Source organism: Aspergillus campestris, assembly GCF_002847485.1.
Source record: "Aspergillus campestris IBT 28561 chromosome Unknown P168scaffold_1, whole genome shotgun sequence".
NCBI lineage: Eukaryota > Fungi > Ascomycota > Eurotiomycetes > Eurotiales > Aspergillaceae > Aspergillus > Aspergillus campestris.
Window position 1 is genome coordinate 43261 of NW_020194336.1, and position 27525 is coordinate 70785.

The 27525-nt window shown below is 48.8% G+C and overlaps 11 protein-coding genes across 11 annotated transcripts; 2 read left to right on the top strand and 9 right to left on the bottom strand.

Annotated features, from left to right (window-relative positions):
* Positions 1-12: 12 nt before the first annotated feature.
* P168DRAFT_261553 (DnaJ and TPR domain protein) lies at positions 13-1643 on the bottom strand (the record flags this gene model as incomplete). The annotated part of the gene is made up of 2 exons (XM_024834698.1): positions 13-603; positions 666-1643. 2 exons carry the CDS (start codon positions 1641-1643, stop codon positions 13-15), a joined length of 1569 nt encoding a protein of 522 aa, XP_024696279.1.
* A 959-nt stretch (positions 1644-2602) lies between these two features.
* Positions 2603-4155, bottom strand: P168DRAFT_285895 (putative mitochondrial tricarboxylate transporter (Ctp)). Its single transcript, XM_024836238.1, has 9 exons — positions 4034-4155; positions 3931-3985; positions 3843-3863; positions 3663-3794; positions 3445-3592; positions 3118-3375; positions 3011-3046; positions 2806-2955; positions 2603-2746 (listed from the first exon to the last, which is right to left on the bottom strand). Exons 1-9 carry the CDS (start codon positions 4064-4066, stop codon positions 2689-2691), a joined length of 891 nt encoding a protein of 296 aa, XP_024696280.1. The 5' UTR covers positions 4067-4155; the 3' UTR covers positions 2603-2688.
* Positions 4156-4624: 469 nt separating this feature from the next.
* P168DRAFT_572 (uncharacterized protein) lies at positions 4625-5209 on the top strand. Its single transcript, XM_024842016.1, has one exon. It carries the CDS (start codon positions 4770-4772, stop codon positions 5154-5156), a length of 387 nt encoding a protein of 128 aa, XP_024696281.1. The 5' UTR covers positions 4625-4769; the 3' UTR covers positions 5157-5209.
* Positions 5210-5647, bottom strand: P168DRAFT_571 (uncharacterized protein). The gene has a single exon (XM_024842014.1). The coding sequence runs from the start codon at positions 5524-5526 to the stop codon at positions 5263-5265; it is 264 nt and encodes an 87-aa protein (XP_024696282.1). The 5' UTR covers positions 5527-5647; the 3' UTR covers positions 5210-5262.
* Positions 5648-6098: 451 nt separating this feature from the next.
* dhh1 (DExD/H-box ATP-dependent RNA helicase DHH1) lies at positions 6099-7799 on the bottom strand (the record flags this gene model as incomplete). Its single annotated transcript, XM_024833123.1, has 4 exons — positions 6099-6902; positions 6965-7561; positions 7616-7688; positions 7756-7799. 4 exons carry the CDS (start codon positions 7797-7799, stop codon positions 6099-6101), a joined length of 1518 nt encoding a protein of 505 aa, XP_024696283.1.
* An 891-nt stretch (positions 7800-8690) lies between these two features.
* P168DRAFT_261563 (DNA repair protein SMC6) lies at positions 8691-13181 on the bottom strand. The gene is made up of 14 exons (XM_024834699.1): positions 13001-13181; positions 12540-12940; positions 11966-12485; positions 11682-11909; positions 11070-11629; positions 10921-11014; positions 10604-10869; positions 9889-10545; positions 9725-9827; positions 9485-9643; positions 9289-9431; positions 9186-9234; positions 9033-9130; positions 8691-8977 (listed from the first exon to the last, which is right to left on the bottom strand). The coding sequence occupies exons 1-14, from the start codon at positions 13094-13096 to the stop codon at positions 8935-8937; spliced, it is 3417 nt and encodes a 1138-aa protein (XP_024696284.1). The 5' UTR covers positions 13097-13181; the 3' UTR covers positions 8691-8934.
* A 390-nt stretch (positions 13182-13571) lies between these two features.
* On the bottom strand, positions 13572-15587 carry P168DRAFT_285897 (M20 family dipeptidase). Its single transcript, XM_024836239.1, has 5 exons — positions 15365-15587; positions 15239-15270; positions 15113-15180; positions 13931-15048; positions 13572-13855 (listed from the first exon to the last, which is right to left on the bottom strand). The coding sequence occupies exons 1-5, from the start codon at positions 15394-15396 to the stop codon at positions 13672-13674; spliced, it is 1434 nt and encodes a 477-aa protein (XP_024696285.1). The 5' UTR covers positions 15397-15587; the 3' UTR covers positions 13572-13671.
* Positions 15588-15808: 221 nt separating this feature from the next.
* P168DRAFT_285898 (mitochondrial 54S ribosomal protein mL58) lies at positions 15809-16879 on the bottom strand (the record flags this gene model as incomplete). Its single annotated transcript, XM_024836240.1, has 2 exons — positions 16828-16879; positions 15809-16685 (listed from the first exon to the last, which is right to left on the bottom strand). A coding segment is annotated over exon 2 (596 nt), but the record flags the coding sequence as incomplete, so codon positions are not given.
* Positions 16880-17279: 400 nt separating this feature from the next.
* On the bottom strand, positions 17280-19729 carry P168DRAFT_245714 (cystathionine gamma-synthase). The gene is made up of 5 exons (XM_024834015.1): positions 19564-19729; positions 18009-19419; positions 17757-17940; positions 17623-17665; positions 17280-17548 (listed from the first exon to the last, which is right to left on the bottom strand). Exons 1-5 carry the CDS (start codon positions 19606-19608, stop codon positions 17435-17437), a joined length of 1797 nt encoding a protein of 598 aa, XP_024696287.1. The 5' UTR covers positions 19609-19729; the 3' UTR covers positions 17280-17434.
* Positions 19730-20031: 302 nt separating this feature from the next.
* On the top strand, positions 20032-23328 carry P168DRAFT_245716 (rRNA-processing protein UTP22; the record flags this gene model as incomplete). The annotated part of the gene is made up of 1 exon (XM_024834016.1): positions 20032-23328. One exon carries the CDS (start codon positions 20032-20034, stop codon positions 23293-23295), a length of 3264 nt encoding a protein of 1087 aa, XP_024696288.1. The 3' UTR covers positions 23296-23328.
* A 16-nt stretch (positions 23329-23344) lies between these two features.
* Positions 23345-27391, bottom strand: P168DRAFT_330945 (putative nuclear envelope pore membrane protein; the record flags this gene model as incomplete). Its single annotated transcript, XM_024841638.1, has 5 exons — positions 23345-23641; positions 23706-26690; positions 26753-26901; positions 26958-27264; positions 27333-27391. The coding sequence occupies 5 exons, from the start codon at positions 27389-27391 to the stop codon at positions 23440-23442; spliced, it is 3702 nt and encodes a 1233-aa protein (XP_024696289.1). The 3' UTR covers positions 23345-23439.
* Between the last annotated feature and the right edge of the window lie 134 nt (positions 27392-27525).

Sequence of the window (27525 nt, forward strand, 5' to 3'; positions counted from 1 at the left end):
ACATCAGGAGTGTCATCGGAAAGGAAAACCACCCCGGAAGTTGAATCCCTGACCCGAATACTTGAACTGGGGGCCACCCTGCTGATAAAAGAATTGCTGACCACCCCCGCCACCAAACGGACTCCCTTGGAACGGATTCCCCCGTTGAGACTCCGGATCGTTTGGATCGTCGCCGTTGTCGTAACGCTCCCTGAGTTCCGCACTCGACAGGACTTCGTAAGCTTCGTTGATAGAAGCCATTTTTTTCTCGGCTTCCTCCTTCGGGACACCCTGGGAGGTCGTCTTGTCGGGGTGATGCTGTTTTGTCAACTGCCGATAGGCCTTCTTGATTGTTCGGTCATCAGCGTCGCGGCTAACACCCAAGACCTTGTAGTAGTCCTTTTGCTTTGCACGCCTCTGTAGAGTATGTGCTTTTTGTAGAAGTGTCTGGCATTCCTTGCAGCTTGGATGGTGTTCCCGCGCCTGATTGAGGATGTTCATGGCCTCATCAAAGCGATCCTCATCGATGGCCACCTGTCCTTTGTATAATAGCGCTGGCAGGGAATGGGGGTTTAACTCAAGGGCCTCAGAACAGTACCCAGAAGCCTTCTTCATCATGTGTGTCTTCATAGAAGATTAGCCTCGGTTAATCAACTTTGCCCGTTACAAGGAAGGGGATTACAAACCTCACGGTAAGCCTCGCAAGTCCGTTCGACCAAGGAGGCATATAGATTGTTAGGGGCATTGGGATGAATATGTCCGGCTGTCCTTGCTTCTGCGACATCCTCCTTCACATCCTCGAGGAGCCCACTTTCTCCGCCCGCCCCGACTATCAGATTGATGACGTTGTTGAATTTCCGGGATTCCACAAAGTCTCCTAGTCGCTGTATCCGCTTGGCCAGCTGCTTCTCTCTCCGATAGAGTTTATTGCACGGTTTCGAATCAGGGTCCGAGTGTAAGCACTTGCGAATCTGCGCGAGACCACGATCGTTGTCCCCGATGGCATAGAACAGAGTCGACGATATTTGTAGATGGGGTTCTACCAAACCAGGAGAGATATGTAGCGCACGAACAAGATCACTGAGCCCTTCCTCAATCTCACCCCTCTCAATATGGCAGTGTGCCCGAGCTTGTCGCAAGGGGAGATACGAGTTTGCTCTCATGATGGCCACGTTTGCTTGACTGACGCAGGTTTCCCAGGCGCCCTGTTTCTCGGCGTTTAGCGCAGAGACCATCGCGTCTCGAGCCTCCTGGATTTCCCTCGATTCGTCCGATGACTTTTTGCCGGCATTCTCAAGATCACTCAAAGCACCTTCCCAGTTCGCGGAACTGGCCCTGAGGCGAGCTCGTTGAACCAGGGCGCTTTCGAAATCCGGCTTCAGCTGTAGGACCCGGTCGAAATCACCGAGAGCTTGTGTGTTCTTTCCGAGGGATAGGTAGGCGGCGGCTCGTTGGAAGACGGTCAGATAGTTCTTAGGATCCCTGGAGACGGCGGCGTCGAAATATAGAAGAGCTTCGCTGGGGGAACCGCCCGCAAGGTGTGTCTTTGCGGAAGCGATCAAGGACGCAAGCGGAGTGTCGGGGGGTATCGAAGATGCCTGCAGGCCGTGCGCAGTTGACAGACACCCGAGGACAACGACGAGGGATCCCAGCGAGATATGCATGCTGAATATGATATTTGGTGTACTGGCTTCGAAGGGGACAAGTTCAGCGCAGAGAGAGCATAGTATTGATAAACCACCTGGAGATAATACCAGAAAAGAATGATGAAGGTTTCAAGCTCATAAATTAGAATTGCAGTGGCAGCGACGAGACCATTAAGAGGCCATAGATCAAGTTACATGGTCAAATGGCAGCCACCACAGCATCAAGTAGTGAAGATAGATAAAGAAGTCCTAGCGGCTGGCGGAACTATCCAGTCTGGCCTTTACGCCGTCATACGTGTACTGTCTTACTCCTGTGTACAGGATTACCTGTCCTTTTCATACCAGATGACTAAAATACATGATTGATTACGCCGGGGTCTTCCGCATCGTACAGCAGTTCATCGCCCATATTGTATGGGAATCTGCTGCTCTTGATACGTTGGTATTCAGTGCTATATACATCTACAACAAATTGCGATGTGGAATCTACCATGCAGTACAGAGTAGTCGTTTGTCGACCGATAAATCCCCGCCTGCGCAGCCAATGTCAATAGAGTTCGGCCACCGATTGCGGTTTCTATAATACAGGAAACGCCCCCAAAAATACAGCCGTAATTTTCCCAATATATACCAAGTATGTGAACCATAAGCACCGCTCAATAACTATCTTCAGTAAGTTATTCTCTTCTCAGGGCTATGCGTGCTTAGAAGATCAAGAATCATATGGGTTCGAGAGTTTTAAAGGTCTAGTATTGCACACGTGCTACAGGCCCGAGCTTCCTCGGTAAGACTGGCTGCTAGGTACATGTTATACTCACTCCGCTTATAGACTTGCCTGGCACACCAGACTGCTATATAGACACGTAACGCATGTTGCTTACCGACTGACCTACAATGGGTGAGGATGGTGTTCTTATCTGGGAAAGCGACATTTCTTTCGCGTTCCACTAGTTTGCGGATGGATAGATGTACACATATGGTAATTGAATTCTATTGGCATGGTAGAAACATGAATAAACCTTGCCTCAACACCAGTGGAATATTTGGCACACCATCCAGAACATTAGATGTATCGTTTCTCAGGGTCTAAGGTGTCGAGGAGCTCCATGGATTTTTCGTACCTGTCAACAGTCAGTTAGTGTACGGTTCGTCAAAAGGTAAGGTAGGCAGCAAGACGAACATGGTGAATACGATGCCCCCACTCAGGATGAGCCGTGCAAGACGAGGAACAGCGCCGGACCATAAAGTCGTAAACCCTTCATCTTTGAAAATCTTGGTTGCACAGACGAAACTGTTTCGATAGAATTTACTGGCTTCGAGAGATTGCATCCTGTTATCGTGTTAGCTGCTATCGTCGTGCTTATCGGTTTGATATCGGGACTGACCTAGTCTTGACCGTATCGAGCGGTTGTGTGACGTAGCTATGGTAGATAGATGTCAGCGTCTCCTGTTTCCTGGCGAGTTGCAGTCTCCAGCTGGGAAATCATCTTACACCGTGATAAGACCAGCCATTCCACCCAGGGCGAAAGTGCTCATCGTTCCTAACTTCTCGCCGGGCGCGACATAGCCCTCGGCCATCTGCCTCAACATGGTGTAGCTCGAGAATCGCGTGGCCGAATTGGCGGCTTGCCTTGCAGTCGTAGGAACAAACCCTTGGAAGAATCCTTTCACACCTCGCTCCTGGAATATGAGCTTGCTGCCGTGTAAGAACCCGCGCATGCGAGGCTTAGCCGACTTCCGGTCGTCAATACTGCGCGCGTTCCCTGTTAGCATCAAGTCCAAACGGGCGTAGTCGTGGTCTCAACCGGTGTGGACGAACATTTGCGTTTTAATGCTTTCGAATGGCGTGACTGCCAAAAGAGACTCTGTAAAACCAGCTCCAAAGCCCGCAACCACAGTCTTCGGGCCCGAAATCTTGCCATTTTCGTCTTGGAGGAGGGACTTGAGGAAGTCAAAGGCGACAAAACCTGGATTGAAATGACGGTAAGCGGGGATCTACCCATAGTGTATACATTGGCCAGTTGATAAGTGACTTACGGATGCCTGCCTTCGCAGAGTTTCCGATAATCAATGTAGTACACCCGGCGTACCATTGGCTTCCGAACGGGGGCCATGGTAGCTTCTTGCCATCTGGCAACCTCCGGTTTAGTTGCGTGCGAGTTTTGGCAACTGGTTGCGTGATTAGCTTTGTCGGGTTTGAATCCGGTCAGGACGTACACTCAGCGGGGTATGTGATCGCTGATTCAAATGTTAGCGATCCCGTGCGACTGAGATAAGATGTCATTTGGTAGGAACGAGTCATTACCAATTTCCACCGCTCCTGCAGACGAGCCCGCGAGGATGGAGCGCAAACTGCTAGGCTATCAATTAGTTAGTGGACATTCACCGGGGGGTTGAGAGTCCTTTACTTTTTGCGTCTGATTCTTTTCTGTGGTCGCCATTGTGTAATAATCCCAATTGGCAACAATGGGAGGTTGTGTTTTATATTGAAGACAGTCGTTCCTCTGGGTCGAAGTTTAAGATCAGAGAGGTCCGATAGCGCAATTGCAGCTAACCGGGTCGGGTCGGTGGCTCAGGCTCCGGGTCCGAGGTCTGTGAAGAACTAGAGGGATTCCGGGAGACCCCGACTTAGCGAATCACTATTATCGGCGCGACATACCCCGGACCCACCGACTTTTATCGGCAACTAGATACTTGATGGTCTTGATAGCATTCAGGTTGTTGATTGACCTAGTTGCTGTTTAGATATTGGCATAACATAAATTATGGATGTCTTTGGTGGGATGTGCCGTCTTCAATCATGTTATACTCGCTTCTAATAGTCATCCATCAAGCACTCCTACTAGAGAATCTGCGTGCGTGCCCTTAGCTAGTGAAACAAGATAACTGTATTGCCCCACGTATGTGTCTGTTGTCTGTAGGTATGTGGTGATCTGTGTAATTGCCAATGTGATAATGCATGTTGTATCGAGGGTTCAATAGATAATTGTTTGGGGAACGACGTCAGGTATCCTTCACAATCGTAGTTTACAGAAGAGGAGGATATTACGAGGCATGTCAGTGCAATTTATTGACAGCACTGGCATCCGACACAGACAGCTGCGCGGTTTCCTGTGGAGGGGATAATTCATTGTCAATTTGAAGATGCTAACAGTACCACTATTGTTGCTGGATGTAGCCATCTCTTATCCCCTCGCATTTCTCACATTTTCTCTAGTCCTGCGTCCCCATTCTCGAAGACCACCACTTCGAGGCTTCGTGCGATTCCATACCCCCAATTCATCATCTGTTTTCTCTAATATATTTCCCCCCTTCTTTTTTTTTGTTTTTTCTTTTCTTTTTTTTTATACTTCCTCCTTTCTCCTTTTTCCTTCCCCCCTCTCCTTCTTTTCCTTTTTCTTTTCTTCATTTTCACTTTGTTCTTCATCTTTCCCTTTCGTTCCCTCCCCAAATGGCTTGGGATCTGGGTTCTCGTCATTGTTGCCCGCTGTCCACTGCCGAGAAAATGAACCCAAAGGACACCCATTCTGACATAGACACGGAAACCACACATGGACAGAGACAGGACCAGAGACAGAGATAGAGAAAACATAGAAACAAAGTTGAGGTCGCCATGGGGTGTTTTGACCATGCAGACTCATATACGGACAACGATTGAGACCGTGACACAATCGAAAGAGGAGATGGTCTTGCGCAACATCTGCAAGCAAGCATTTGATGCACTGTGAGCCCAACCTTTGAGGGCCCAAAGAGGAAAAAATGACGCATCAAGCAAAAGAGAGAAAAAAACAACGAGCAGAAAGAAAAAAATACAGTCCAGAGAAGGACGAATTCGGACTGTCCGAGCGATCTGGATGATATCGAATTCCCAACTCCACCCACGGGAATATAGGGTTGTCATGAAGCAAAAGAGAACATCATCTGCTCCCCGATGAACAAGTCGGCTCGTAGCAGTCCACAAAGATTATAACAAAGAGCTGCACCGCTGACTCCGATGCTCGAAAACGCCATTATCCGTAAGTAAAAAACCGAAGGATGTAGTCGTAGGTAATCGTATGTACAAGAAGGTGGATTGTCGAGATAAGGAGGAAAGACGAGCATGCATAACGCAGAAACTGGGGTCGAGGACGTTAGTTGAACGCTAATGGAGGCACAAGCAAGGACATCATCAATCAGAAGTCACAAGCCAGCCCCTAGAATGAAATTGAGATACGACACCGATGCCGAAACACTGTTAAGACATCGTGTTACCGAAATAACTGAACACGGCGCGAAAGAAGAGCAAAGGAGGCGCATAATCAGCTCCATGGAACGTAGAGATAGCGCATTTGTCGAAGATTTTGTTAAGAAGATAGGAAGGCGGAAGAGGGAGGGACACCATCGTGATAAACACATGCACAAGAGAAATCGAGGATGACTAGAAGCTGCAGGGCAAGAGACACCAATAACAAGCCGAATTTATTGATCAACAAATTATAATGCTTGTGCAGCTTGGGAGTTGCCGCCTTGATGACCCTGGGAAGGACCAAATCGGTCTCCTTGACCGTGAGCGCCGCGACGTTGACCCTGACCCTGTCCCCGGCCCCGATACGAGCCCCGCCCGCGATTGAATTGCTGGTTGCCACCACCTGGATGATGGTTGCGGCGTTCTCCGGGGCCTGCGCTGGTGTTGGTTTGCTGTGTTAGGGCCGGGTTGGAGATTGGGCGCGGGATGGTATCCGGAGACTCGTAGACGTAGAGCTTCTTATCGATATTCTGGGGGATAGGCTGGATTTCTGTTCCCAGCTCCTGTTCGATCTTGTACAAGTTGAAGCGATCTTCCCAGTTGATCAGATTGATTGCAAGACCAAGGTGCCCGAAACGACCGGATCGGCCGATTCGATGAAGATAGGTCTCGGCATTTTTCGGGAAATCGAAGTTGATGACAACGTTCACGGCTTGGATGTCAATACCCCGAGTAAGCAGATCCGAACAGACCAGATTACGGCATACGCCGTTCCGGAAATCGTGGAAAACCCGGTTACGATGTTGCTGGAGCATTCTGGCGTGTGAATAGAAGCATGAATAGCCCAATTCCGTAATCTTCTTCGCAAGTAATTCCACACGGTTTGTAGAGTTGCAGAAGATAATCGACTGGTTGATTTGAAGTTTGGAGAAGAGAGTGTTCAGGCAGTGAACTTTTTGCTTCTCTTCCACGAAAGCGTAGTACTGAGTTATGCCGCGGAGTGTAAGTTCATCCATAAGGTTGATTTCATAAGGATTGCGCATGTGCCGATCCTGTAGACGATGTTAGCCACACATTCTGGACAGATGGCCGAACGCGGATATGACGGTTGTACCTTGAAAGACTTGACAATCATAGGGAATGTCGCACTAAACAGCATCACCTGGCGGTCTTTGGGGTGGAATGACAACAGCTGTTCAATGACCGGGGTGAATTCGGGAGACAGCAGCTTGTCAGCCTCATCCATGACGAAAGTAGGGCACTCAGTAAGTTCTGCTACGCCCTTGCTCGCTAGATCAAGGACTCTGCCAGGAGTTCCGACGAGAATGTGGACCGCATCGTTCAGTCTGATGATATCATCCATCAACCCAGTTCCACCGGTGGTAACCATCACGTTGATTCCCAGATGTTTACCGAGTGTCTTGCAGACGTGAGATGTCTGAAGTGCAAGCTCTCTCGTAGGAACAAGGATAAGAGCTTGAGTTTTTGTGCTCTTGGGATTGATGCGCTCCAAAGTAGGGATGACGAAGGCAGCTGTTTTGCCAGTGCCGTTCTTTGCTCGAGCCAAGATGTCTCTGCCAGTAAGGGCAACCGGTATCGTTTCTTCTTGGATAGGGGATGGCTTTTCGAACCCAGCCTCGAAGATACCCATCATAAGCTCACGTTTGATGTAGAAATCCTCAAATTCAAGACCTTTCGTAGCTGTTACATCCTAGATTCATGTTAGACCTCGCGGAATAGTCAGCGAAGGTAGCCGAGGACAAACCTCAGTTTGTGGCCTTCCATCCTTAATAGGTGCATTGATTTGTTCTTTCCATTTTGCATCCGTATTTGCTCCCCTAACACAAGAAACCGTGAGTACATTGAAAGCGTACAACGCCAATGGAACACCAAAGGCCAACATACCCCAAACTAGTGTTGTTGAGCTGCGAGGCAAGAGCGTCGGCCATGGTGATCAACTATTTCAAATAACGGGGACCAGTGATTGTATTGTCTTCACGTCCCGCCCTCGACCGAATGCGGTGGATTTTGGAGATTATTATCGAGTGTGCAAGGGAATATTGATGCACACAAAGTGTCGAGTCCAGGTGGTTGGGCAAGTAAAAAAAGGCTCGAGTATAGAGGGAGATAGTAGGTTTGGTGTTTCGACACAGGCAATCGGCTGTGGTAGCGGCTGGCGATCTTGAAAAGCCCAAGATTGAATTCCAAGTTTGGTATTTGGAAGTGGACCCCAGGCGGTGTGGGCGGAGATTCCTTCTTTCACACCAGGAGGAGACGAGAATGGACAGGGCGAAGGAGAAATATGTTGAGATTGTCTTGCTATTAGGTGCAAGCTGTTGATTGATAATAAGTGTCAACTGATTTAAGTGAGGTAAAGAAGTATGTTCCAGGTTCTGAGAGGAGAAGTTATCGAGGAAGTTTGAGACCAGAGTAATCTTCAGAGGGTTTTTTTGCAGGCAAATTTCTCTCTGCGGGGGAGGGTAGTGGAGAGCAGCCAGTGGTTCAAACGATCAGGCAAAGAAAAAGAAAATCAAACTAGCGTGGCTTATCTCACAATGGAGTGCAACAGTGCAAGGTTATCATCAAGGAATTGGGGGTTTTGTTACGAGAGGGTGTCGAATGAGACTTGGAACACAACAGACAGATCTTCCATCATACCATCTCCAGTCGCCATTAGTCATTATTACTAGGCCAGGTACAGCCTGTGTGTAATGTGTATAGTGCCCGCCGGAGTCGCCGGGGCCACAGGGTTGGCCCTCGCCCTTACCGCAGCGAGTACTACTACTGCCTGTGCAGTACTTGGGAGTACGTGTAGATACCAGACACTCTTGTATTAACTGCTTGGGATTCTGATGATATTATTATTGGGTCTGTTTTACCATTTTTTGATTCTATTGTATCGGATATGGTTCCTCCGGCTTGTTTGGTCCTATGTGGGTTTCCAAACATGACTCCCAGAGTAGGAGTCTCGCTCATCGAAGTGGTACGCTAAATTACAAAAGCAGTTGCTCACACTAAAAAGGCATCGCGCTTTGACAATGCCCAATGAACAAAGAATGGCGAGATGCCATTGATCGTTTATGTCTAAAATGCCAACCTTGTCTGTCCTCGTTCCGGTTCTGCCAATCTAAAGGGGGAACGTTAGTTATGACTTTCGCCGTATGCGCGCATCTGGGACTTACTCTTTCACTCGAACATCAGGGGCTAAACTGATCTCACTCCTCGATCCTGGTGTGATGAGTATGAATTGCCGTCCAATCGAGCGCCGGGCCGCGAGCATCTATCCGGAATTAGCAAATACCTCACGGATTGAGGTTAAGACGGAGGGGTCTTACGAGCATATCGATAGCCATTTTTCTGTTAATGTGATCCATGTAAACGTCACTGCAGATTTGGTGTTAGTTATTGTGTATTTAAAAAAGGGCCTCATCCACATACAACTCGTCTAAGCAGCGTATTGGAGAACCCATGGCTTCCCAAAGGGCCAATAGAAGGCAAACTTGTGAGAATGACTTTTCGCCGCCGGACAGCGTTCTTGCGCCACGCCCAGTACTGTTGTCTTTCGTTATATCAGGCTCCACCTATGGGATTGTTAGGCTGCGGAGACATAGAACAGGTTTACAAGATAACATACCTGAAGGTCAAGAAGTTTACCCTCATGGTCAGTCAGAAGACGACCCCGGAAGCTTCTTTCGCTCAAAAGGTACGTAAACTGAGCCTTCGCGCGAGATGAGATGTGCGATCTAAAGATTTTCCAGCGTTTTTGCCGATGTTCCAGAGTGGCCTTGAGGACCTGTGCGCATTGGAGTTTAGCATAAAAGACCAAGCATAACCGAAAAGCTGCGAAGGGAGACGAAGGTAAACAAAAACATACATCAGCAAGCAACCTGAATTCTTCTACTTGTTTCAATGCACGTTCGTAAGCAGTGGCCGCCTCTGTGGCGTCGGCAGCAATTGCCTCTCGCGAAGCTCCCAATCTGACAAAGAAGAAAAAAAGGCAATTAGCAAAAGATCGGAGATAGTTGCGTTCTTACTTACTGCTGATTGCAACGCTCGATATCTTTATGAAGCCGCTCGAGCTTCTTGTCTAGACTGGCAGCGGTTTCACCCTCATCGATCGGGACCCTTGGTGAAACCAAACTGGCCTTCTCGATAAACTCGACAATACGCGCAGAAGTCTCCTCTTTCTCGCGTGATAACTTGTCCCTGTGTTCCTTGAGGCTCCGAAGTTGTTCGATCGCCTGATTTTTCTGACTGAAAATCTTTCGGCGCTTATCAGAAACCATCAGTTCTTCACTCTGAGCAACACGAAGTTCTTCCTGCAATGCAGCGATGTTGGCATCTTTAGCGGCAAGTTCCTGCTTTATCGCTTTCAATTTCTTCATCATATCATCCATAGCGTCAGCACTATCTTTCAATGAATTTTCATTCAGCTGCTTTTCTTCTTCAGCTTCCTTTAGAGTCGTTCGCAGCAAATCCATTTGCCCATCCTCGACATTATCTTTGTCAAACGCTTCGGTCAGTGCGTCGACATGGTCCTCTTTTCGCTGCATCGCGTCTCGCAGTGAACTCGACTCTCTTTCGTGCCTCACTTTTTGCTGTTTGCAAGTTTCTAGACGAGACCGGGCGGAACGGAGCTGCTGCTCTAGATTGCCAACCATGCGTCGAAGGTCCGCAACTACATCACGTTGGACCCTGAGGGCGGCTGTCAGTATAATGGCAAACAGTCGGGGGTACAATCCAAAAGAATCACCTGATTTGATCAGCCAGATCGGATTTCATCCGTGGGCTTCCGGTATAAACAGAAACAGGTGCTTGACTTGGTTCACCTGACCGGCTGTATGACAGATGGATGCCTCTTCTTCGGTCTGTTTGATCAATGCAATAGCACCGCTTCACATTTCTCGGGCGCGGCCCATCAAAGAGAACTGATGTTGCTTCCTCCAAGTTCTCAATAAGTAGCATTTGCTCGATACCATGATTGATGATAAGTTGTCGACGGACCAGATCATTGTCGATCTAAAAATATTCAAATTAGATTACGACTTAGGTACACACGGGGGCACTAACCTGCAGGACACGCAACGTTGTATTGAACTGAGCGTCAGGTTCATGCTCCGATGTATCAATGTGACCATTGCTTCCGATGAAGATGGGACACACACTTCCGAATGTTAGAACACACCACGTATGACAGGGCAAAAGAGATGGATACTAACCAATTAACCCTTTGCATGACATTTGACAAAATATTCATGTCTCTCTTGGAGGTGACAATGAAACTGTTCAAGGTCCCTCCAAGTGAATTCTCGAGGATAGATGACCATTCAGGCTTCAGCAGGGTTATGTGATTCCCAATGGGGCCCACAGGTGACACTGTAAATGACCTTTCTTGTTGAAGCGCTCGAAGGAGCGCTGGCATCTTTTCATGATATCCTGACCTTTGGGCTCCACCTTCTTTATTCAGATTGCGAAGGACGGTTTCCGCCTGCTCAACGTCGGCTTTAGCTTTATTGACTGGAATGGTAGCGGATTTGACGCCCGCTTCAGCATCTGCTACTTCACGCGATAGACGATCCGTATCAAGCTGATGCTCTTCCGACCGTGTACGGGCTTCAAGCATTTCTGCTTTGGCTTGTTCAAGCTCTTCCTGCTTCTGTGTGACACTGCCACCACTGATATCAGCTAGCCGCTGGTTTTCCTGGTCGATCTTCTCTTGCGCTTCACTAAGCCGTGTTTCCGCTGCCTTGAGATAATCTCTTATTTGACGTTGCTCGGCCTAACGATGTTGGTTAATGCGAGCCGTAAAAATCGCGTACTGGAAAGCAGACCTGCAAATCATGACGCCCACTCATTTGCTCATTCCATTTTGTCTTGATTTCTTCCTTTTCACTTTCGGCCCGCTCGACCGCTGAAGTGGCTTGTCGAACATATTCTGCTGCAGTTTCATTTTCCCCTGCTGCATCCTGAATTTCGACATCATACTGTTCGAGTCCAGCTTCATCAGTAGAAATTTTGGCGTCGATATTTGCAAGTTCGTGGTCAAAGGCGTCCCTTGCCTATTTTTTTTATCAGAGATACAGACAAACGTTATGATTGATGGATAAATCCTTACCCTCTCTTGCTCCTCGACCTGAGCCCAAGCCATTTGATTACGAACCTCTCTAACTCGACCCCTCAAGGACTCATGCTGATCAGACACGTCCAGTCTGTGCCGGGCGTCATCTCTGCGTCGCTCTAAAACACCTATGTCCTGCTCCCTGTTCCTGAGTTTCTCCAGAATCTGGTCGGCAGATTCCTCAATGAGCCGGTAGTCTTGGTCTAGTTGTTCTAGCTGGACTCCCTTCACGAAGAATTTGTACTTTTCGGCAGGACTTGACGAGCTGAGGAATTGTCGAGCCATGTCCTGTGAAAGGACGTTCATAGGGTTGTCGAATTGCAATGTAAAAAAATCAATGATGGAGTCCAGCTCAGCCTTCTTGGTTGAAACAATGCGGCCATTTTCCGCCTTTATTTTGAAACCACTTGCACCGCTTTTTGTGAAGTTGCGCTCTATGATGATTGAATTCCCGTAATCATCCGGCAAATATGCCCCTTCTCCTCTATTCTTGATGCGGACAACGATAGTAGCGCTCCTGGAAAGACGACATCAGAGATTGTAGACCCCAAGGTAGACTACCATGACTTACTCCCGGCCCTCCTTGATGAAGCTTTTAAGACTTTGTCCACGATTGGTGGCAGATGCCTTACCTCCCAAGCAGAGAGTTATTCCGGTGAGTACCGCGCTCTTTCCGCTGCCATTCTTGCCCACAATGAAGTTGATCAACGGCCCAAGTTCGACGCAGAAGTGGTCATGGCACATGAAATTGTAACATTCGACGCGCTCAAGGATTCCATGCTCGGCGGGAACATTTGGCTCATCGCTTGCAAACGAGTATTTCTCCTGGATCCCCTGCGTCGCCCTTAACTCCAGAGCGTCTTCATTATCGTCGAGAGATTCGGCTATCGAGGGCGGTCTCTGCTCGGATTCGTCGTTGCTGGTTCCGGTGTCGTCCACGCTGCTCCGGGAACCTGACCTGCGTCGCTTTCGCTTGATATCCAAGTCAGCTCAAGCCATCTTTTTTCCTTGCCACGGGGATTTTCTGCTCACAGAATGAGAGGCGTTAGCGACCGAACCCCTACCGTCTTCATCGGTATCACCAGGTTCCGAAGACACTTGCTGCGAACGCTTCAGCGATGACGACATCACGTAGATAGCTTCAGAATTTTGATCGCATTGCACATATCAGAGGTTTCTAAGAAGACATGAGGGAAAAGTTGCGTCAATGAATTCTTTTGGCACTGTGCCAATGTAATTCATTGTTTATTGAGGGGAATAAAGACACTGCGCCGCGTCTCGTGTCTCCGGGCCCACGCGTGAAAGACTAACCTAAAACGGCATTAATGACCCAGCTGCGGCGAGCCCGACCCAAGGTTCCGGCAGCGCCCACAGGCCCTGACAAAGAACAAGAAAGCTAGTACTACACTGTACACATTATCTACCTCAAAGACTACATGATAGGACGCCCAAGATAATACGTCAATGCAAGAAAATTAACTACCTAGGATGAAAGGAGGGATATTCGTAGATCGAGGTCCCCCCCTCCACTCCACCAGTTAACTTTTTAGATGCTTTACCACGTTTATATTCGGCACGTACAAAATGCGTCCGTACTACATAGCTCGAATCTTTGTTGGATCACGCGGACATTCACTAGTAACATTCAAGATATAAAGTATATATGAATCAACATGTGAGGCAAATTCGCGATAAGCTGCTGCTTAAGCGTTGATAGGCTCCTCGGACACATAGTGCAAATAAGCGCCGAGCAATTTGGTACCTTCAATGTAGTTTCTCTTGTCAAGTTTCTCATTGACAGAATGGGCGGCATCGGTTGAGCTTCCCATGGGCAGAAGAAGGACATTCTTCCCGGTAGCCTGTTCGAAGCTCAGAGTAACAGGAATACTGCATTATATATTAGAAGATTTCCAACTTAGGCGCTCTTCAATTCGAAGAGGATGTGTTATTTTTGAGACATACCTGCCACCTTCTCTAGTCATGTCGGGCTCGACTCCGAAAACCTGGGTTACAGCTTTGCTTGCAGCCGTGAAGTTCCAGTGCTTCGGGCTGGAAACCCACCACTTGCCGTCATGCTGAAGCCACACGTTCATAGTGTTTTTGCTATTGAGCTTGGCAAACTCTGCCTTGATGTAGTCGAAAACGAGCTTGCTCACTTGTTCGCTCTCCATGTTAGGAACAGTACGGATGGAGAACTTGCCAATAACCTTCGCTGGAATGACCGTCTTAGCACCCGGGGCGGAGTAGGCGCCTTCAACACCGTGGATTGAAAGCGAGGGGTACCGCCACCTGGCCATAAGAGTTCGTTCCTTTGTGGGATGGATGCTAGTCTCGCTGCCAAGCGACTCGTGAAGGTTTTCCATGCTGTAGCTGATATCACCGTACAGTGATTTTTCTTCCTCGGTCACAGGCGCGACGAGATCCATGAGGCCAGGAATCATGATGTTTCCCTGGACGTCAACAAGCTTCGAAAGGACGTTGACCAGATCCGTCATTGGCTCATGGGCCGAACCGCCGAACACACCGCTATGTAAATCCTGAGCAGGACCGGAGATACTGATTGAGTAATAGTTGCAACCTCGCAAGCCATATGTCAAGCAGGGCTTTTCCGTTCCAAGCCAGTAATTATCAGAGATGCATACGGCGTCTGCGTCCTTGAAGAACTTCTTGCCCTCGGCTTGGATCAGATCTTCGAGGCCCTCCGAGCCGTATTCTTCCATGCCTTCAAAACAGCAAAGGAGGTTCACAGGGAACTCAACACCTGCCTTTTTGTGGGCCTCAATCACGTTCAACCAGCCCAAGACAGGCCCTTTGTCGTCAGTGCTTCCACGGCCAAACATTCTTCCTTGAGCGTCGACCGTCAGGTCGAAAGGCTCAGTAGCCCAACCGTCTTCTTTCAAGGCAGGCTGTACGTCATAATGACCGTATACCAAGATCGTCCGCTTGTTCTTATCATTACCATACCGAGCAAGGATAACAGGAGGGAGATCAAGGTGCTCCTTTCCAGGCTGCTTGCCTAGCGGCCTTTGTTCCACTTCAGCTCCAAGAGCTTCGAGTTCCGAGGCGAGAAATTGGCCCATCTTCGAGGATAATAACAGACGTTAGTAACTCGTCCAAGTCGCAACATGGGTTTGTTTTTCATACCTTGAACACATCCGGTCGGTTCTCATCCTGCGCCGAGATGGACGGGATTGCAACAGCCTTTCGCAGCCCTTACTACCATGTCAGTGGATGGCATGGACGTCACGCCGTAGCAAGTTATAAACATACGATCGATGAATGAGCCTGAGAGGTCATCGACCCTAAGATAACGAAAAGAACATTAGCAATTGTACATCAACTGATGGTAAAACGCATGTCTGCAGGCGCCAAAGGGTGGGGTAAACCAAAACTGACTTCTGGAAGAAGGGCTCAAGCTGTGGTGCCATTTTTTGATCACTGACGTGTCCGTAGAATGAGCGGCGAAAAAATGAAGTCTTTGGGTGTGTGAGTTGTGTTGCCCAGGGTGTACTGTTGACAGATGAGCAAGACAGATGTGGTCTGTATTGTCTGAAGAGGGAGGTTGCAACGCGACTGAGGGGGAGGGGCATTGGGGCTGCAGGAAGAAAATCGAAAGTCCTCGATTGGTTTGGTCTGAGGTAATTACATACTACTAACCTACGGTAGGTACCTGGGTGGTTTACCTACTATGGATACCTTCTGTCGGCTCTAACCTAGTTTTACCGTATGTAAGCGACAACTTAGATTATTCGTGTTCCTAGATGAGACAGGGCCCCTCCCAGTGTCTCGTTGGCCTTGCTCTTTTCCCATTTATGTTCTTTTGCAAACTAGTAGGATTTCTAAAGGGTTTGAAAACAATTACATGATGCGGTTGAAACTAGTGCCGCTAGTGTACATGATTCTATACAACCACAGGACCTTTGCCAAACATACACGACGAGAGCACAAGGTAAAATAGAGAAAACAGATATAACCTGCGTGCTGGACTCAGTCATCCCTTCCCCAAGTTTCTCTCCGCAGCTGTCGGTCTTCCCTAGCCATCCGACGTTTCGCGCCCCATCTCGATTGAATTGCTTCAAGGATCTGTTTCTGCATCTCCTTCTTTTCTGGGGCTGCCTCGCAAACCATGGCGATGAACATCGGGGAACAACCAAAGCGCTTGGCCAATTTCCATCGGCTCCAACTCATCGGATCGTTTAATCGGAGTTTGCGGATCTCTTCTATATCCGACTGGCTCAGGTGATACGTCTTTTCGGGTGATGTTTTATATATGGAGGCAAAGCTGTCGACATTTTCGGGGCCCGAAGAGGCATCGGTACGTAGTGCTCTCCGCGCATCATCAGGAGGGAGAAACTTGGTTGGTGTTTGGTAGACGGACGGGGCGGTCGGTGGAGGGTTGTAGATGATTTGATCGCGTGATTGATTGGAGGCACCGAATGAAGCATCCGGCTTGACGCGTAGACGTTGTTTCGTGCGCCTGTACGTGGATTGATTGCGTCTCAATTCGAGAGCGACTGGTTCGCATGAAGGAAGAAGGAATGGCAGAGCCAGAAGAGGCCTTTTGGGACACACGATGCAAGCTGCCATGGTGTATGCGCGTCTCTTGTGAACTGCTATGTTTTGAGATTTTCCTTTCCTCTCTTTCTCTTTCGAATAAAAAAAAAAGATAACAACAAGATAAAGGATGCTAAATTGGTAGATCGCCCCGTTAAATGAACTAAGGAAAAGAGCAATTGTTAGCAAACTCGAAAGCGAATTTGAGATGAGCAGAATGCTTGCATGCTGCTGCAAAGAGGGGCGACATAAAAGCAGACAGGTTAAGGAAAATGGGTAGAAATCGGATTGAAAAATATACTTACTTCAGCCAGATTTTGATTGTGACTCTGCTGTTGGTTTGGGGGTTATTAGAGCATCCGCGTTATATGAACTTGGAAGGAAACCGGAGGTGAAGGGCAATTTTTGCTGGCAGCAAGTCCCGTGACAGGTCCCGTATCAAAATAGTTAGTTCGTTTTGGTATTGAAATTTACTCCAGAGTACACCCGGCAAGTGCACTTTGAAGCGGAAAGACAGGTAATATTGTATGTAATTATATTACATTACTTTGTCAACAAACACTACAGAGTACCTAACGTACCTATAGGGTAGAGTATCCGTACTACGGAGTACATACTCTGTAATCTGTATAGAGCGGTTACTCTGAAGACCTATTTGTTATGCAGTATCAGGTCCTCCCGCTGGAGTGCTTACCGACGTTGACGCATGCGAAAGACCGATCGATACGAATACATGCTAGACTGAGAGCCAACTCATGTTGCCATCTGCATGTCTAGAGCAGGAGTATGTACAAATTGAAATTTGGCCTTTTAGTGTGGGCCAATTTAAAGATCAGATCTGTCACTTGATTGAAACGGCAACAGCGGCCATGCAAGAGGGCAAAGTTCAATAGAAAGTTCTTAAAATATGGTTTACGCATTCGTAGCTGCGTCCAGAGCTGCTTGAATCCGAGACTGGAGTTCCGGCAGCTCCTCGAGTCCGACACTTACTCGCACCAGGTTAGGATCGATACCGAAAGATTTTGCCTGGGAGGGAGATGTCAGAATCCCAAGAGCAACATAGCTACTTTGAAAGAGGAAGAGAGGAAAAGTTCACATACCCACTCCAATTCACTATAGTGAGCCAATAGGGTGTAAGGACAACTAATTTCCAGTCAGTACTACTGCCGCCGAATCCCGAGAAGGTGACGGAAAGAGGGACGAAGAGGAGAATAAAGGGCGGTTGTAGGGTTACCTCAAGGTGAAGTTGGTTCCCAAGCTGGGTCCTTTATGTACTTCGAGATGGTCAAAGAAAGCAACTGCAGCAGCGGCAGAATGGAAGGTAACTGAGAAAAGACCGCCATAACCTCCATTTGGATTCCGCACGGCTTCATACGAATGCCTCGAAGGGTTCCACTTGGGATAGTAGACATCTTTCACTGTATGCAAGATTAGAATGATAATTCGTCCAGGATGGAGATTGGAGATGCTCCCAGTATTGACTTACCGACTGTCGAATTCTTCAACATTGCTGTGACTTCTTCAGTTGTGTGGTTGATCTTCTCGATCCTTGACACAAAATCACGACTATTCCTCTCCAGGAAAACGGCATCCTCTGCCCAGTAGTTATCTTCGTACTCAGCAAGGAATGTTTCCTTAAGAGTCTGGTAGTATTGTCCATGAGGGTTGAGAACGGCACTTCCTCCCATAACATTACTATCCCCGCTAAAGATCTTTGTCAAGCTACTGACCACAATATCTGCATAGGGGAGTACGTTAATGTTGAGAAAACTGCCCACTGTTTCATCAATCACCACTGCAAAATCGTATCTGTCTGCGAGAGAACGGATACGTTGGAGGTCGGGAGTTTTGAGTAATGGGTTCCCAGGAACCTCGGTGAAGAGTGCAAGAAACCTTTCGCCATGGACAAGCCGCGACTCCAGATCATCCAGGTCCTCAGACGCGCCATGCCCATAAAATAGACAGCCAGGACCCCACTTCTGAAGAATTTTTAGCGTGTCGATATAAGGAAAGCCAAAGCAGATGCTAGTCATGCCACCTCTTGCAGCCATCAACATCTGATGGCAATTGAATATTGAGCTCATGCCCGTGGGGAAAAGAAAGACGTCAGACTCTGTCAACCCCGGTATTCTTCCTTCCCCCGATGCTTCCTCTAGAGCTGCATTCAAGTCTAGATCAGCAGTCAAAACACCTGCTATGCGTCTGCGCACCGCCAATTTGGCCTGGTCCGCGAGCGAGGTGCTTAGATTGCGACCAAAACGTTCTTCGATAAACTGCAGATACTCTCGCCCGTCTTGGTTCCCGGATTTTTCTGGAGAATGGTCCGAAGCTGCGTGTGCTCCATTCCCTCGAGGCATTCCGCTGATGGAATCCTTTCCTCGGTATCTTCGTGGACCTTTGGAGAATTTTTGAGATGTTGCGTCTGCCACGGCGTGTTCTTTCTTGATAAGAAAACCGTCCCTCAAGGCGCTGAGGCAGAACTCGCCCCTGCGACTTGAAACACCATTCCCGCTATGCTGCCATACTTGTTTGGCAATTGACGCATGTTCCTTTGGATGCACCACACATGACAGAAGTGATGTCACGGCGGAGGATTGCGCCTCTGTGTGCGTTGTAGATGGCACAAAGTTCAGGATGCGGACTTTGCGCGATTCTTCGGCAGGTAGTTTTGTCGAGATGAACGAACGACAGATCTCCGCAGTCTTCGGAGACGGAAACAACGTCGCAGTCTCCGTCTCGGGGTTTCCGTGGCGCTGCACAACTTCTAGAGCAAGCTCTTGAATAGTAGGGTGCACAAAGAACCGAGGGTAGCCGCACTGCATTTTACGTACAATCCACGGCTCACCTTCTTCGTACGCAACATTGGCCTTCCATGTTGGAAGCGATACACTGACTGCCTTTTACTCTGTTAGCCAATCATGATATACATGTTTGCAAAAGCACAACGAAAGCGACAGTTATGAAAAAGAGGTTCGTATCAACTTGACCCCACCTAATTGCCGCGAATACAGGGTTAAGCAAAGGGCGGGGTTCAGACATACATGGTCAGTGTTCGGCGGGACAGGACCTCCAATTTCCTGGAGCATGATGTGAGAGTTATGACTTTCGATTGAAATTCCCACTCCTTTCTGAAAGTCCCAAACGAGGAGGAAAGGTAGAAAAGAGGATGTGTGGTGTACGGTAGGCCAAATGAATAGGTAATGTAATGTTATGATATAATCGAGTGATTGCGCTATTCGCAAGAGCGACTTCGGCGATGCCTTAGGCCGTCAAGAAACTTTGATCTGCACTCCTATGTGATTACTAATATATGTATAATTGTTCATTATCTAGCGGGCGGTGTAGCTATCATCACGTGTTTTGCGGAAGATCGGGGATTAGATTACCGCGCCGAGACAATATGGCAGGAAAAAAAAAAAAAAGGCAAGAAATCCTTATGGGGTTAATGGTTGCGCAGTTCTTTGCCTGAGCACATTCGCTTCCCTCATACATAAACAAACTATTCAACCATGTCAGATCACGCAGCGAAGCGAAGAAAGACCAATTTTTCCTCTGAAAATGCCGGCAAATCTATGAACAGCCATGATAATTTCAAAAATCAAGGACCCGGTGTGAACAAACGCCATGGCGACAAGAACGATCATTCCGCGGAGCTCGCCTCTGCCAGCGGCTTCTACAAGTCTAGTCTTTTCAAACTACAGCTGGATGAGCTGCTGACCGAATCGCGACCTAATTACGATAAACAAGTCTCAAGAATTCAGGAAACTCTTCGCAAAGTGAAAGACATTTTTGAACGGCTTCCCGAGATATCGCCCAAACCAGCTTCTGACGCCGAAAAGGACTTACGGCGCGTACACGACATAGTTGTTCCGTATCCTGAACCGCGTCCAGGAAAGGACACGAAATATACCGTGGCATATGCCCGACCGTCGAATGTGAATGTTGTAGGCAGCTTTGCGCTCAGAACAGGGGTCAAGCCTGATGCTATCTACACTGTTGACTTGGCAGTGACGATGCCGAGCTCACTCTTTCAGGAAAAGGATTATGTCAATCATCGATTCTTTCACAAAAGAGCCTATTATATCTCATGCCTAGCGGCAGGGATTAGAGAGACTCAAGACGCCGACATCGATGTCAGGTTTGAATTGCAGGATGGCGATAGTCTTCGTCCGATTCTCGTTTTGCAGCCGGCCGACGCCATGGAAAAGGGACACATGAAAACCCAAATTCGTGTAATTACTGCGACCGAAGACGGCCTATTTCCCGTCACACGGACTTTACCCTCAAAAAATAACATACGCCAGAACTCCACTGAGGATGGGGATCGTGAACAATCAACTCCATTTTACAATGGGGCCCTCCGGGCAGAATCTACCGTGGCGTCTTATCACAAGACTCATTACGCAGCTATCCGAAACTGCGAGTCCTTCAAAGATGCATGTGCTCTTGGTCGAATCTGGCTTCAACAACGGGGCTTTGCCTCCTCATTCCAAACCGGAGGATTCGGAGGATTTGAGTGGACTACACTGATGGCACTTTTACTCGAAGGTGGGGGGCCAAATGGGAAGCCTGTTCTCCTGAAATCCTACAGTAGCTACCAACTCTTCAAAGCTACTGTACAATTTCTTGCAGGAATGGATTTGATGAAACCGTTGTTATTGCATTCTTCGGACATCCAATTCCCCAGTGACACGCCCGTGCTATACGATGGCAAAAGAGGACAGAATATCCTTTACAAAATGACATCCTGGTCTTATGGATTCCTCCGTCATGAAGCAAAAATTACGGTTCAGATGTTGAATGAGTCTCGTGATGATAACTTTGAGAGCGTATTCATTCTGAAAGTTAACGAGCCCATGCTCAGATTTGACCGTCTCATGGTGCTGCCGACTTCGGATCAGTTCAACATTCTTCGAACTGTCCGCAATTGGAACGCAATTTACCAAGTACTTTCAAGAGCATTAGGCGATAGGGTGGAGCAAATATACCTTCATGGTCGCTGCACTAGTTCTTGGCGTGTGAACGCAAAACCATCTCGCAAAGACATGGACAAGGCTTTTTCCGTCGCACTACTCTTGAACCCCGAAAATGCCACACGCGCTGTGGACCATGGTCCAGCAGCGGAACAGAAGGCAGAGGCCGAAGCGTTCCAGTCTTTCTGGGGACAAAAGGCCGAGCTCAGACGTTTCAAAGATGGGAGCATTCGAGAGAGTTTGGTGTGGTCTGAAGACCAAACCGCACCGTCTATTGTGCACCAGATTTTGTTGTATATCCTGCCGCAGCATTTTGATTATGTTGAGCATGATATTCATTACATCGGCGATGAATATGACGACGAACTCTACAAGAATGGTGACGGCATATTGTCGTATTCTAACCCCTCGTTCCAGCTCATCAATGATGCTTTCCAATCCTTGGAGAAAAAATTACAGACCATGGACGAAGTTCCGTTGACTATCAGACATGTGGCCCCGGCGAGCTCACATCTGCGATACACTGCGCTGCATGTCCGAAAAACCCGTCAACCAGTTGATATTGTACTTCAATTTGAAAGCTCCGGCCGATGGCCCGATGATCTGGTGGCCATCCAAATGACAAAACTGGCGTTCCTTATCAAGATCGGGGATTCTCTGAAACAAGCCGGGATTGCATCCTGCAATGTCGGAATAGAGAATGAGTCAAGCAGATACCTGAACACTGGCTTCCTGGACGTTGATGTATCCGGCGTCACTTTCCGCCTCCGGATCTACCATGAGCGGGAACAGGTCTTGTTAGAACGTCAGCTCAAGGAGAAGTCAGAAACCGTACAAGGAAAACAAGAGATCACATACGCTCTGTCTATGTACAAGCGGACCTTCATCCAGTTGCCCCGCTTGACACTCGCCATTCGCACGCTATGCACCCGCTTCCCGTGCTTGTCTCCAACAATTCGCCTGGTCAAACATTGGTTTGCTAGCCACCTTTTCACCGGCCACGTCTCGGAGGAACTAATTGAGCTACTGGTTGTCCGGTCTTTCACCCAGCCATACCCGTGGGAGTCCCCTTCCACCATAATGCTGGGGTTCCTAAGAACGCTCCACTTTCTCTCGCGATGGGACTGGCGAGAAGATCCCTTGATGGTCGACCTGGGTGGGGAACTAGACCGGGACACTATTGGAAAAATCCGCACTCGATTTTCCGCGTGGCGGAGTGTCGACCCAGGGATGAACTCGGTGGTCCTATTTGCAGCATCTGACGTTGATGTTGACGGCATTACGTGGACCCAGTACGAAACGCCCTCAAAGGTGGTTGCAGCCCGGATGTCTACGCTAGCCAAGGCGGCCATCAAACTCCTCCGCGAGGAAGGTGGTGCACTCGACGTATCGAAGCTTTTCAGCACGTCCCTTGCGCCTTACGACTTCACCATCGACCTACGCCCGATCAAATCCGGCGATAGTTTGAAGTTGTCTGGGAAATACAAGAATATCGATGAGCAGAACTCTCGGGACCTAACTGCCAAACACAACGCCGTCAAATCCTTCGTCCGTGACCTGCAGTCCTCATTTGGTTCGAACATCCTTTTCTTCCACGGAGATGAAAACTGCGATGTGATCGCTGGAATCTGGAATCCGACCACCATGGTGCCCAAAGCGTGGAACTTGAAAATGGCGTATTCGACGGTCCCGAAGGCCGACGAAGAAGATGGCCGTGTTGCCATCAACCGTGAAGCTATCTTGAATGAAATCTCACGGGTAGGGGCTGACATGGTCAGCAGGATTACGGTCAAGGGGTAGTTAGGTGGATAATTTGTAGATTGCTTGTGACGGAAAAATATAAAAATAAACAGCGCCGTTAATGCAGTCATTGTACCCTAAATGAAGACATGAAACGCACACCAGATAACTATCAAGACACCAACTTCAATCATCCCTAGTCTATTAAGAGCTCGTCTTTGACTTGCCGGCCCTTTCTACCGGTTCCTGCGAGGAGAATGAGCAGAACTTATCCTTGATCGCGACGACTTCGTAAGTTCCTTCGTCGGATGTTTTGATGGTCTTTTTGTACTCGTTCGAGACGTCATGCTTGATGTCAAGGATGTCCGGCTTCTTTCCTTTCCGCACGTTTGAGCTCCGAATGTACCTAAAGAATGGTTAGCCTGTCTTCGGTTGTGATTGTGGGTCATTTGTAGAGCTGGTCAACATACGTAAATTCGAAAGGAGGAGTTCCCCAGAATTCAAAATGGAGTTCAGCCTCTCCACCTTCGTGGATATCAACTATCGAGGTTTGGCCCTTGCTGATCCTGACGCTAGGCATCTCATGGATAGTCTTGACGATGTTCTTGTGTGCTTTGCAATTACCACTCGCCCCGTCGCTGACCCCAGTGATGGTGAATACACCAGGTCGCTCGGCGATACGGCGGAAATTAGTGGTCTTGGAGGAAGCTTTTCTGGAAGCGCCATCGAATGTATAGAATACATCAAACGGAGCATGTCCAGACAGCGAGAACGAAAGCCGTTCGCCAACACAATAGTCGGTCTTGGATTCCAAGGGGATGATAGTCGGCACATCGGAAACGGCCACTCTCACAGAGGCGGCGTCATATTCGGTCGTCGTTTGACATCCACGTGAGTCTCGGACCTTGTTAATGCTGACGACATGCTGACCCAAATCCAAGTGACGCCGAGGAATAGGAAGGTTGTGCCTGTTGGATTTGATGTTCGGAATGGTCACAACTTCTGGCTTGGCCTTCGAGTGGTGTTTGATGGAGATTTCGAGCGAAAATGGGGGGACTCCCTCCAAGGTGATCGGGATAAGCTCTTCGCCGCTGACATCTTCTTTGCAGAATCCGTAGATACGGCCAGGAGCATCGAATTTGGCCGATGGGAGCGGGTTAACAGTTTGAGTCAAAACCACGGGGGTGCGTCCCGGGTCATGGTCATAAAGGTTGTCTCCGACTTCCGTGAACTTGTACGTGTAGGTTCCAGCCTCAGAGGTATCCATTTCCAGGGATGCTGTCTGAAGTGCTGTTTTCAAACTTTGCAATCGGACGGAGGACGAGCCACGGCTTGTTTTTCGCTGTTGTTCATACTGGATGCTGTACGGCGGACTCCCCGAGAAGCGAAGCTCAACACTGTCGTCATCGCCTTGACAAACATCGCGCTTCGCCACACGTTCGGCCTTCCCAATAGGCGAACCATCCACTGCAGTGATATGAGGCCGCGGTATCCAGGATACCTGAAAGATGTTGGCTGTCTGATCAACATGGCCAGGACACGAGCTATCGGTTATCCCAACGAGCTCATAACGACCTTCCTGGCTCACAGTCAAGACACTATTTTCCTGCCAAAAGGTCTGTTCGGTTACAGAAGCGCCTGCATCCAAATTTTTGTACATCACTAGCCATGGTCGTTCCCCATTCAGTCTGAGGGGAATATCGACCGGGGTGCCCTGCAATGCTGAATATTCCCTACTCTTTTCAATCTGGCCGAACGCTACCTGCGGTGGTTTTGATCGAGCATCGATCGTGACACTGTCCTTGAGAGTTCGTTTGCAATTTGAGCGGTCCTTGATACTTGTTAGTACGAGGTTGTATTCACCACCACTGATGAGCTTTTCCGTCATGATCGTGGCAATATCACCCTCGGATTTCAGAGTATGTTTGCTCTTCTTTCCATTATGGACCAGCTCATATTGCAAAGTCCACGGCGCTTCACCGAATAGAGCCACATCAACCGCCACGGGCTCTCCAAAGCATGCCCTGCGCCGCTCTCTCGACCCAAGGAACTGCGCTGAGGCGGGAGGCTTCACGTCTTGTTCCAGGACAGGAGTTTTATCCTTGAGCGACCTGGGCGCGTAGACGGCATCGGCAATGTCCAGGAAGCGATAGCGATAAGATCCCGCCTCCGACGGAGTTAGGTCAATCTGGGTTCGTAAGCCGTCAATCGTCATGGTCTTAGTCTCGACACCTTTCGGTCGCTCCACAACATATCGAAGCCTGAACGGCGGAGAGCCGGTGAGGTCCAGGTCGACAAGCAATCCGACCGGGTTATTGGCACATTTGTCATAGATCTTTTCATACTTGACAGCCAACTCCGGTTCAGGGGGATTGTGAAGGTAACAAGACGACGGCTCCAGCACTTCTCCTGCACAAAACTGGCTGGCAACATGGTTTAGGCTGTACCATCCGGGATCCTTGATATAAGTTTTCTGATCCAGAGTCCCTAGAGACAACTGACGAACTTTCCCGGGAATATCGCTAGTGGATGCATCTTCGTTCCCATTGAAGGCATACGTGAGGGTGAAGGGACCGTCGTTCTCGTAGTCCCGTCCTGAATGCTGAAACTTCAATGGTAGATTGACTGTTTCACCCCGTGGAGCCTCAATGAAGTTCTGATCGTTACATCCTGACAAGGACACCCTAGGCCTTTCGTGGACAGCTATCTGGTGAGATGGAGGTAAGGACTTCGCCGCGGAATTATCTGATTCATCAGCATTCATCGAGTAGTTTGCGACGTTCCCAGAGCCATCATGAACTTCTTCGATGGTATACAGCCATTCACCCCCGACGTTCAAGGACTCATTTAAGGGAACTTGAATCGATTGGCTTTGGGCCCAGGAGACGTCCAGCTCTCGTGAACTGAAAAAGATACCGGAATTCCTCTGGCCCAACAATGGGGACCGCAAATGATCCGGTTGGATCTTCTGAAAGGAGAAACCGCGGTCAAGGCCGTTGATTTGCCTGCTATACTTGATTTGCAACGGTGGCGTGCCTTCGACTGTCAATACCAGGTTGGAGAGCTCACCCCGGCATTTATGTGCATGCGACACCTGGGCCACTGCTTTGGGACAAGAAACAACAAGCGCATCTGATGCGCGCGTGTGAACGTCAAGGTTGGATTCATCCACGACCCTCTTGAGGCGGTAAATGCCTTGACGCTTGATGGGGAGGAGAATATCTAGGGACTGGTCGCGACTAGATCCCGATTTCTTTTTCTGACTCGCTTGGCGTTTCAGCGGTTTCAGCTGCTTTTGAGAGAACGTGATAGTTTCGTTGCCGCCAGAGTTGAAATCCAGGCGGAAAATCTCAATCGAGATGGGGTTCGTTTGGTTGATTCGAATGGGCAGATTCACGGTGCTCTTATGTGAATCTAAGCAAAACGGTGCTTGGTCCGGATTGAGAACGGCGAACCTGTAACAGTTAGCCACATGTGCCAGCAGGACGACTTTTGAGACAGTCAAAGATAAACTCACCCCTCTGGCAGGATGTGGACGATTTGCTTTCCCAAGATAAGCGAGCTATTGTGGATGATGTCCCCCGGCTTCACACTGCGCTCGGATATCGACAATTCCCGGTCGTAGGCCACTTTGATCATACCCGACAGCCATGCGCCCAACGGAACCTGGTCGCATTGTCAGCAAGAGACGTCGCATGGCGTTCCGCGCATGGGGCACTCACCGGGATCCGAAACATTAAGAATATATTTCCAGCGACATGGAGAAGGAAGATCGCAAGAGTAGTCGGAAAGGCCCATTCCATCCAGGGAATCCGCAGCGCCTGGAGCCCGAAGAGGAAAATGCCATCGATGGAGGCCCATTTCAAAAACAGCCAGGTCGAGTCGAGGTCGTCGGAAGCCGTCCAAGATTCATATATCCTCCAAGCATTGAGGGCCAAGTAAAATGCCACCACGTACAATCGTTGTGAGGGCGGGTCGATTATTTCCACAGGAACCAACGGCACGGGCCCATGTTGGCCCTGGGCTGGTCTCGACGGAGATGTCGGCAGCGACCCGTCGCGAACTTTGGGTTTCGGGTAATGTTATGGTCCCTTGACCTCCGGACCGTTTGTGGCGTCTGGGGAAAGGCAGAACGAAGTCGGGGAGTACCGTTCATGGCATGCTGTGGTCGCGCAGGATTCGCGGGAAAATCCTACCTAGGAGATTGGGTTAGAAAAGAGAAAGGAATATGAAGGTGACGTGAAGGAACAATATGCAGGATCGTATTGATCTCCCCAAACGCACCTAAAA